Source organism: Pelophylax lessonae, assembly GCF_965119305.1.
Source record: "Pelophylax lessonae genome assembly, chromosome: 12".
Classification (NCBI taxonomy): domain Eukaryota; kingdom Metazoa; phylum Chordata; class Amphibia; order Anura; family Ranidae; genus Pelophylax; species Pelophylax lessonae.
Window position 1 is genome coordinate 78,680,099 of NC_138779.1, and position 10,062 is coordinate 78,690,160.

A 10,062-nucleotide genomic window follows, 5' to 3' on the forward strand; every position below is an offset into this window, starting at 1 on the left:
CAAACCATGCACAGAGCAAAGCAAAAGCCATGTAATAAAAAACACAAACGACTGCATTTTTATAACAATGACTGGTTGGGTGAGTCAGGAGCCAGAAATGACTCATATGCCAGCTTCTAGTTGGCAAGTTAAATACTAAAATGATTATACCATGGCTATTTGAGCTAATGCTAATAAAGTGTGCTTAGCTGTAACTTTGCAGACATCTGTGTAATGGTTTTGAAAGACCAATGGACCACCTTGATGTTTTCTTTGGTATGCAGAGTCCCATCACCGTGCCTGAAAAAGCATGGAGTAGCTCTCGCTTTATAAAATGAGCTGGCATAGCTATTAAAGGATGCAGCCAAAATGAAGATCTAATGTCTAGAAATGAGTTCACATACCAGAGGGATCACAAGATGTTTTCTAAGTGCCTGGGAACTGAAACTCAGACTTCAGTCTTATCTAATGAATGTTAAGGTGCTTGTAATCACACCCCAGTGCCAAGCATGTCATATGAAGTTTGGATGCACTCGAGTGTTGGATAGCTTATTAACGTGACATTGTTAAAAGGAAAGTACAAGGGCCTGTTTGATGCACCATGGTAATGCAAATTAGCGTAGGCTTATGGGAATGTTACAATAAAGACTCGGTTTATCTGTTGGTGGTTTGCAGTTCCCACAATCTGCCTTTGATTTCCAATAAGGTCATTTTTATCCAAAATGTTAGTTGCATGGGTACAAATGAATTTTGTGGATTGAACTGCAATTTTTGTCGGGTTAAAGATATTTATGACACGATAGCCACAAAAATACTAGTGCTCATTTTACCATCAAAGACAGATAATGCCAAAAAGTAAATGGCAGTTGGAAAGTTTGGAAACAATGGTGGTTAGATACTACACATGAATGTATGTATGCAAGACAGACTGATACTCCATGTGGCACCATTATATCACTGTATATCTGCCAAAAGAAGAACAACAGTATATTGTACAAAGTTTTCCACCATGACCAGGATACTTCTTTTCTCAAAATGTCAGCTTGAAGAAATGATATATGATGCCACACAGACAGTCCAATCTGCTGATCAGAGATGTAACCAGGACCTTCAGGACCCCGATGCAAGAAAACAAAAAGGGCCCCCCCCCTGATCCCGTCCCGGGGGGGAGGGGTAACATGATCCTAATCAATAAATTACATGGGGACAGCAGGATCCTATCCAATAAATGACAGGGTGACACCACACTTCCAATCAATAAATGACATGGGGACACCACACTTCCAATCAATAAATGACATGGGGACACAACACTTCCAATCAATAAATGACATAGGGACACCACTCTTCCAATCAATAAATTACATGGGGACACCACACTTCCAATCAATAAAAATACATGGGGACACAACACTTCCAATCAATAAAAATCATGGGGACACAACACTTCCAATCAATAAATTACATGGGGACACAACACTTCCAATCAATAAATGGCATGGGGACACCACACTTTCAATCAATAAATGACATGGGGATACCACACTTCCAATCAATAAATGACATGGGGACACCACACTTCCAATCAATAAAATACATGGGGACACAACACTTCCAATCAATAAAAATCATGGGGACACAACACTTCCAATCAATAAATTACATGGGGACACAACACTTCCAATCAATAAATGGCATGGGGACACAACACTTCCAATCAATAAATGGCATGGGGACACCACACTTTCAATCAATAAATGACATGGGGACACCACACTTCCAATCAATAAATTACATGGGGACACAACACTTCCAATCAATAAATGGCATGGGGACACCACACTTCCAATCAATAAATTACATGGGGACACCACACTTTCAATCAATAAATGACATGGGGACACCACACTTCCAATCAATAAATTACATGGGGACACCACATTTCCAATCAATAAATGGCATGGGGACACCACACTTCCGGATGAGCATTCCACATGTCCCGGCTCAACAGGGAAGATGGCAGCCCCCCCCCTCCGCCCTTCCTCACCTTAGATAGCAACAAGTAACCCTCAGGCAGTGCCCTCCGCACAGACAATGCAAATTTTTTCCCCTTCTTTCATGTTGCCCTGACTTTAGCAGGTCCTGCAAGACCCCATTCCATTCCTGAGCGATGAATCTGTCCCCTGATTCAAGCACTGCAGAACTACAGCAGTAGTAGTGCTGGAACTGAGGGTAATCCTTTGGATTCCTCCATCTTCAGCACAGGAGTTAGCCCTGGACAGCTGGTCAAACCCAGAGAAATGGATCAAACAGCCAGCGATCAGCAGCAGCAGCCAGTCTTCGTCTGGCACACGGCCGTCTTGGGGCCCCCTTACGGTGGCGGAATGCCAGGGCTCGGTCGCAAGTGCGGCCTTTGTGACCCTAGTAGTTCCGCCACTACTGCTGATTCTACATTCAAGCATTGGATGGCAGATATCTATTTCCAAGCACCTTGGCTGGCCACAATTGTTACATTCTAAGGGACCATGCACACTGGGCTTAAAAAATGCTGTTTCTACAGGAGTTTTACATTTTGTCTGTAGAAGCAGCTCAGTGTTAGCCTATGTGTCCATGCACACTAGGACGATTACAGGCATATTGAAAGCTCAGCGTTTAGAGGCAGAAAAAAAGTATATATGTATAAAAGTGCATAAAGTGTCAGTAAAGTGCAAAAAAGTTCTGTATAGTCCAAACCACAAATGCATACAATATATATGTAGCACATTTTCTGGTGAGTACTCATTTCATTAGGTGGTGGCTGGTGCGCCTTTACACTGGGAAGATTCTGGCAACAATCTGAGTCGTTGGTGGAGGAATTATAAATCATGTTATTTGTACTATACAGGACTTTTTTGCACTTTATGCACTTTTAAATATATATACTTTTTATTGTGATATTATACTGAACTTTATGAATAATATATTTATGTTGATTTTTGCACTTTATTTACATATGTGACTAAAGGGCCATACACACGTACCGATTGTCGGCCGAAAATGTTCGGCCGCCGAACGATCGGCCGATTTTTGGCTTGTTAGTATGATGCTTCCGACAGCCGACAGCGCACTTTCGGCCGAACAGAATCTGTCGTGCAAGTATTAAAATTTTTGTATGCCGACACCAGAACGGCCGATTGTTCGCCAGTCAGTACAGATTTCGGCCGACAGACAGCAGATTTGCAAGACTGGGCATGCTCAGAAAAGAAAAAAGACAAGGAAAGTTAACCATCACATGACATCACTTCTGCAGTCGGCTGTTGTTGGCCGACAAAATTCGTGTGCAGTCTTTTGCAGTTTTCAACAGACACGACAGCCCTCGGACAAAAGACGGCCGATCGTTCGGCCAATAATCGGTACGTGTGTACGGGGCTTAAGGCTCCATTCACACCTGAGTGTTTCGTCTTCAGGCATTTTCTGCAGGTGTTTGGAGGCAGGCATTGACATCCAACAAAAACGCCTGTAATCTGCTAAAAAAGAAGATCTTGTACGTTTTTCTTCAGATGACAAAGCGCTCATATGTGAACAGGGGCCCTTGAAATGAATAGGATTTTGCTTGTTGGGCGTTTTGAGACTTCATAGATGAGCGTTTTACGAGCTGAAAAAGGTGTGAAAAGGGCCTTACTGTTGCACTTTGTGATTAATTGTTTCACTCTAATTGTGTTGCGCTTTAGGGTATAAACCTTATGGTTCCTTAGGGTTTTTGTACATCAACCTTTCTGCTAGCAGCTTCCTTTATCACAGCACGGACCTTATATTAGATATTTGGATTATGGGGACAGGTAACAAGGTGAATTCTCTCCATTTGGGCCCACGCACAATAAAAAAAAAAAACTTTTAGAGGCTCTCAAAGTTTTTGCTTGAGTCACACAATAACACGAGTATTAAAACCTTTCTTCATGTGATCATTTTTACTCTCACTAAGGTACTACATATCTAAGAAGGCACTATAATGTAGCAAAGTACCAGAACCTAAAGGCAGCTGCTCATGTATTTTGCAGGCACTGCGGTGAACATGAAAGTTTATTGGCAGAAATCCTAATCACAGGCCTCATAAATGTGACATGGACTCTGATTTTGAAGTTATATTGGACAATAATTTTCTGGCAATGACATTTCTTTTTAAATTACATTAGTTGTAGCAGATTTTTTATTTCAATTTATGCACTAGTTCTATAGGTACTGTGCGTTAATCTAGAACAACTTACTTGGATTGTTCTTTCACTGTTCCAACTGATTTGAGGCTCTGGGCAACAATTCTTAATTGAAGACACTTGCAATTAGTGTTATAGGTGATGTGAATCACGGGATGATGAACCAAGATGTGCGCCAAGGTCTACAACATCTGGTTTCGGTATACGTGTGTGACAGGCACACTTCAAAAAGAGCAGCATGCTGCCCTATGCATGTTCTCATTGGGAATCAGTTTGATTGCAGTGATGGGAAGCTCTTTCCCACATTCTCCCACCTCATTCTAAAGCTTGTCCCTATTGTCTAACACACTCTCCACCTGCTCCACTGGGAGCATGGTATTATCCTCAGGCAATTCACAGTCAATTTACCATGCTGTAATAGATGCCTCTCCTATTGTGCTGCTGAATGCATGTATTGGCTATACGAGTGTGGGAAAGTCTGACAAGTTTGGGACTCAGGCATTTGTATGCAAGCTCTGGGGTATAAATAGGGGAGGACTGGCTGTACATCTCACATCGCTCCTAGCTCATCACTAGAGCAGCCGCAGCTACTCATATTCTTTGAACCATGTCTCCTATAAGCGTTCCTGTGGACCACCTTTCCCCAAAGGAAAAAAACAAAGTAAGTTTCATTTCTGATAACCAACTGCATTTACTTAATAGGCAAACAGCATGCCAGTAACGTTTAGCAGCCAATCAACATGACTGCCTGCTCTCCATGTATTTGGAATGGTTGATTAATGGATTTTTCTAATTTATTTTTCTAGTTGAGAAAACCCATTGTGGAGAAGATGCGTAGAGACAGAATCAACAGCAGCATCGAACAGCTGAAGGTTCTCTTGGAAAAGGAGTTCCACAAACAGCAACCCAATGTCAAGCTAGAGAAAGCCGATATACTGGAGATGGCTGTCAATTACTTACAACAACAAAAAAGTAAGTTTCATTATTTTATTTATACCCCTAACATGATGTTCAATCTAATGAAGCTGTTTTTGAGGGAAACCTCTTGCACATAGGTCTAATGGATTGTATTATTATTATTCTAGATCAACATCAAACGATCAGTGTGGAACGTTTACAACGGGATTACAACCAAGGATATTCCTGGTGTGTTACAGAAGCGTTGCAGTTCCTGTGCCATTATCCGGAAAGTGGCGAGGCCCAGAAAAAGTTGCTTAATCACTTGACTGTGCCTCAAAAGGCTCCTGTCTTTCCTTATCTGGCGTCTTCCAGCGATTCAAAGCAAGCCACAGCAGCAAGCAGCCCAGCCAAGATATGGAGGCCTTGGTGATGTGCTCTGCTAAGTTAAAGGACTCTACAACCAAAGAGGGACAGATATGGCTTGAAATAAGTCACGTGGACCTCTGTCGGTATGGAACTGTGTTCATTTTTCATCAGTATGCTTGGATACAGCAACAAAAACTCAACAGCAGCAAAGACTGAAAAGCATCAGGTTATCCCTTGGGATTACAGTAAAACATCTCTCTTTGAAGAGAGACATCTCTGTAACTTAAAAAGGACTCAGAGACGTTAACCTTTGCAAGGTCATTTAAATGTGTATTATTTGTGATAATGTTCATGCTATTTGATTCCTCTGTGCTAAGTACTGAGGTTCTATAATATTTGTAGAAGTGGTTTATATAATGGAGGGCTCTATATAACTATAATATAGAGGAGCATTACATAATGTAAGAAGCAACATCTGCTCTATCGCCTTCATTAGGAAAAGTAACTTCTAAGAAGTTAGGTTGACAGTGAACAGAAGTCTTATTTTCTATAATATTTGTAGATTTCTTATTCTTATTTGTAGTAATCCTATTGGGAAAACAAGTATTGTAAATGACTTTTCTCATATGTTCTCAATGCATTTGTTTAACAAGTGCTTACACCTATATTTCCTCAAGAAATACCCAAGTATATAGCAATGCTATTGGCATCTAGCCAAGAAGGACTTTATTCTGTGGATCATTGATTTTAGTCTCCTTCAGTCTACAGAATGAAGTCCTAATTTAGTATGGAGCAAGCTTGCTCTGGCAGCTCTTGTGGAACTACAAGAACCAGCCTGCCGTGCTAGAAGTTGTAGTTTCACAACAGCAAAAGGAGGCAGAGTGTACCTGTACCTATCTCCTAACAGTAACTTTTATAAAGTTGATATGTATTAACTGTAATGTCTTCTGGATGTGGGAGACAAAATGTTGTATAACACTGATGTGTTTATGTGCAGAATGTTATTTTACATCAGCTGTGCGTTCTTATTATTGTGTCTTTTGTAAAGATGCTTTTAGGTATAAAAAGGCTTTGTAAAAAATATTTTTTGTATTGTAGCTGCAGATGCAGTTTGATATGTTACATTGTATTTCTCATTCTTAAAGAATATTGTTGTGTGTGTTATATACACAGGCACTGTGAAACAGTCCAAAAAGACTCAAGGAATATTTAAATCAGAATAAAATATTCCCTAAACTGAAATCCCTGACTTCTGGTCTGCTTTATTTTACATTTTATAAATGATATATGTGGTTACCTGTAATAAAGTCTGCAGCTCAGGGCAAAAAAAGGCTGCAGTTACAGAGAGAACAATGAAGTGCTATGGCTGATGGTGGAGAAGGGTTTCGCTGTGTGCTGAGAGCAGGTTGCGGCCCCCAGTATCACAGTACTAAGGGGTGAGCAGACAATAAAGGCTATGATATGGAGACTGTACACAGGGATTTGCAAGAGTATGGTCAGGTCGAGGCAGAGGTCGAGGCAGGTGGCAATCTAAGGACTCAGGTCCAGGCCGGGGGCAGGACAGGAAGCAAACAAGCGTAGTAAAATCTACCTGGATCAGCAAAAAACAGTCAAACAGAAACATAATAAATCTCTTTTACACAAACAGGGTAGCTGGCAAGGAGACACAGCACCAGCCACTTCCAGGACTGATGCTTAAGACCCCATTCACACTAGCGCGACTTGTCAGGCGACTTGGTCGCCTGACAAGTCGCGGTGGGTCGCTCGCCATTGAATAGTACAGGACCCGTTCTAATAGGAGCGACACAAGTCGCTCCGACTTAGAAAAAGGGTCCTGTACTACTTTGGGGCGACCTGGAGGCGACTTGCATTGACTTCAATGATATGAAGTCCGTGAGAGTCGCGCCGAGGTCGCGGTGCACGCTGTGCACTGCAACTTCACAGGTCGCCCCAGCAAGTCGTGTCGCGCCAGTGTGAATGGGCGCTAAAGGATAAGTTCACTTTAAAAAAAATAAATAAATAAATACACATTTTTTTTTAGGTAAAAAATGTGCATTTATTATTCTTTGTTACAGGAGCCTGTAAAGCAGGGATCCTCAAACTACGGCTCTCCAGCTGTTGCAGCACTACACATCCCATGAGACATTATAAAACTCTGACATTCACATGACTAGGCATGATGGGAATTGTAGTTTCTAGACAACTGGAGGGCCATAGTTTGAAGACCCCTGCTGTAAAGCATTGGACCAGAGATCAGCAGATCGCTGGTGCCATGCAGGTCTCCTGCAGATCTGTCAGTGTATCGGCTTCCCATTCATCATAGGAGGAAGCCGATACATTCTAACAGAAAGACTTGATGAATTCACAGCGCAGTGGTAGTTCATTGAAAACTACAAGCTGACAGCCGCAAAGGCTGCTGGACCTTGTAGTTTTCCATTCACAGAGGACTGTGAATGAGTGAAGAGGCCTGGTGGGCGGAGCCCCGCACGGCCGTTGTCTTTTTTTAATTCTGGCAGCGGACACAAGGATAAGATCCCCGGTCTGCTTTCAAATCGGGGATTGGGGAGGGGGGCGCAGGGGCCAGGGCATTCAAAACAAGGGTGAAACATGTTATGAAAGGTATCTATTAAATACACTATGGGTCAGAGGATATGCCCATGATTGTTTCAGAGAGCACTGGAAGTCCTGGCAAAGATTCTGTGAGCACCACAGTAAAGCTGGCCATACACTATACAATTTTCTTTTTAATTTTACCTTCAATTATGTAGTGCAAGGACCTGCATGATGATTGCATGCAAATTGAATTTGTTCAGGTTTGACCTCATATTACATAGTTTTGGTAAATAGTATAATATGTGACCAGCCTAAGTACTGGAAACGATAATGGAAATCCTGGTAGTGATTCTGCAAGTGCTATTGGCAGGAATTGTGGAAGTCCCAGGAATCCCGGAAATGCAGAAATGGGAGGTGTAGGAGCGTGTCCTGCAAATGCAGAGATGGATGGAGAGACACGCTCCTAACAGACAGACGGGCATACTTTAAAAGGAAATTATTAAAGGCCATCTCCACTTACAATTGATATTTTTAGTTTTGAAGGAACTCTGTAGAAGAGGTCACTCGTCTCATCTCACCCTAGGCACCGCCTGTGTTTCCCTCAGCATCTTGTAACTAATAAATATAAATTCCTGGATGGTAGCACTTATATTACTGCTAGAGTATTAGCAATGGTTCTCACCCTTTATTAGATGCGCAGGCTAGAGCAGATGTACCTCAATACATACAGCAATGCATAAGGGCTACCATCCAGGAGATTCTTTGTACTGAGAACACAGGGGTTGATAAACAAAAACTGAAGAGTGCAAAATCTGGTGCAGCTGTGCATAATAGCCAATCAGCTTCTAAATTTAGCTTGTTCCTTTAGGCAAAAAACAAACAAACTGGAAGCTGATTGGTTTCTGTTCAGAACTGCACCAGATTTTGCACTCTCCAGTTTTAGTAAATCAACCCCAGAATACTAACTGGAACACAGGCAGCACCCAGGGTGAGAAGAGTGACCTCTTGTGGCCATTTTTGAGAACACATCTAAATATCTAATAGTGTGCCACTCAATTCCCTTTGCAGCTAACCCCCCTTTTCCTAGTTCGGCGTCTTGGAAAAGGCAAGTAGAAGGATCTAATTTGGGTTTTAAGCATTATTTGGGACTTGCCCTACTTCATAGAGATCACCTCTCAATATCTCCTGAACAAGTGGATGCCAGTGTATGAAACTTGTACAAGTAACAATCTCCGCTCCCACCGATGATGTAACAATAGTCAAGTCTGTTAACAATTAAGAATCCTATACTTATGTGATTGGGCGATATACATACTTTAAATGATGTATAGACACACATTACGGATTAGTTATCTGTAGAGGAGAAAATAGGGAGGTGTACTTTGACTGCACCAAGAAACAGGGTTTATGTATAATTCCAATTCCAAAAAAGTTGGGACACTGTGTAAACTCTACATAAGAACAGAATGCAATGATTTGCAAATCTAATAAACTCATATTTTATTCACAATAGAAAATGTTTAAACGAAGAAAATGTAAACATTTTCAGAAAAAAAAGGTATTTTGAAACAGATGGCAACAACAGGTCTCAAAAAAGACCCCTTTAGATCAGATGTCCCCATCAGAGCACCCCATTAGATCAGATGTCCCCATAAGAGTGCTCCCTTACATCAGGTGTCCCCATCAGAATATCCCCTTACATCAGGCGTCTCCATAAGAGTGCTCCCTTACAAAAGGAGTCTCCATCAGAGCAACCTTTTACATCAAATGTCCCCATCAAAGCTCCCCCTTACAACACGTTTCCCCATTAGAGTACCCCCTTATATCAGATGTCCCCATGAGAGCGTGCCCTTACCACAGATGTCCCCATCAGAGCACCCCTTTTAGTGATGTCCCTATCAAAGTACTCCCTTACATCAGGTGTCCCTATCAGAGCACCCCTTTAGTTCGGATGTGCCCATCAGTGCGTCCCCTTACACCAGGTGTTCCCATCAGAGCGCTCCTTTACAACAGGTGTCTCCATCAGAGCACCCTTTTTAGATCAGACGTTGCCATCAAAGTGCCCCCTTACAGT

At 41.9% G+C, this 10,062-nt stretch overlaps 1 protein-coding gene across 1 annotated transcript; it reads left to right on the forward strand.

Moving 5' to 3' along the window:
* The first annotated feature begins 4,731 nt into the window (after positions 1 to 4,731).
* On the forward strand, positions 4,732 to 5,624 carry LOC309568477 (transcription factor HES-5-like). Its single transcript, XM_082274152.1, has 3 exons — positions 4,732 to 4,830; positions 4,976 to 5,141; positions 5,255 to 5,624. Exons 1-3 carry the CDS (start codon positions 4,777 to 4,779, stop codon positions 5,497 to 5,499), a joined length of 465 nt encoding a protein of 154 aa, XP_082130278.1. The 5' UTR covers positions 4,732 to 4,776; the 3' UTR covers positions 5,500 to 5,624.
* Positions 5,625 to 10,062: the final 4,438 nt, after the last annotated feature.

Bases quoted from the DNA above. Each gene is read 5' to 3' on its own strand.
- LOC309568477 (XM_082274152.1), top strand. From the start codon at position 4,777: ATGTCTCCTATAAGCGTTCCTGTGGACCACCTTTCCCCAAAGGAAAAA. The intron at 4,831-4,975 runs GTAAGTTTCATT...TTATTTTTCTAG, and splicing joins CCCCAAAGGAAAAAAACAAA to TTGAGAAAACCCATTGTGGA. The intron at 5,142-5,254 runs GTAAGTTTCATT...TTATTATTCTAG, and splicing joins TTACTTACAACAACAAAAAA to ATCAACATCAAACGATCAGT.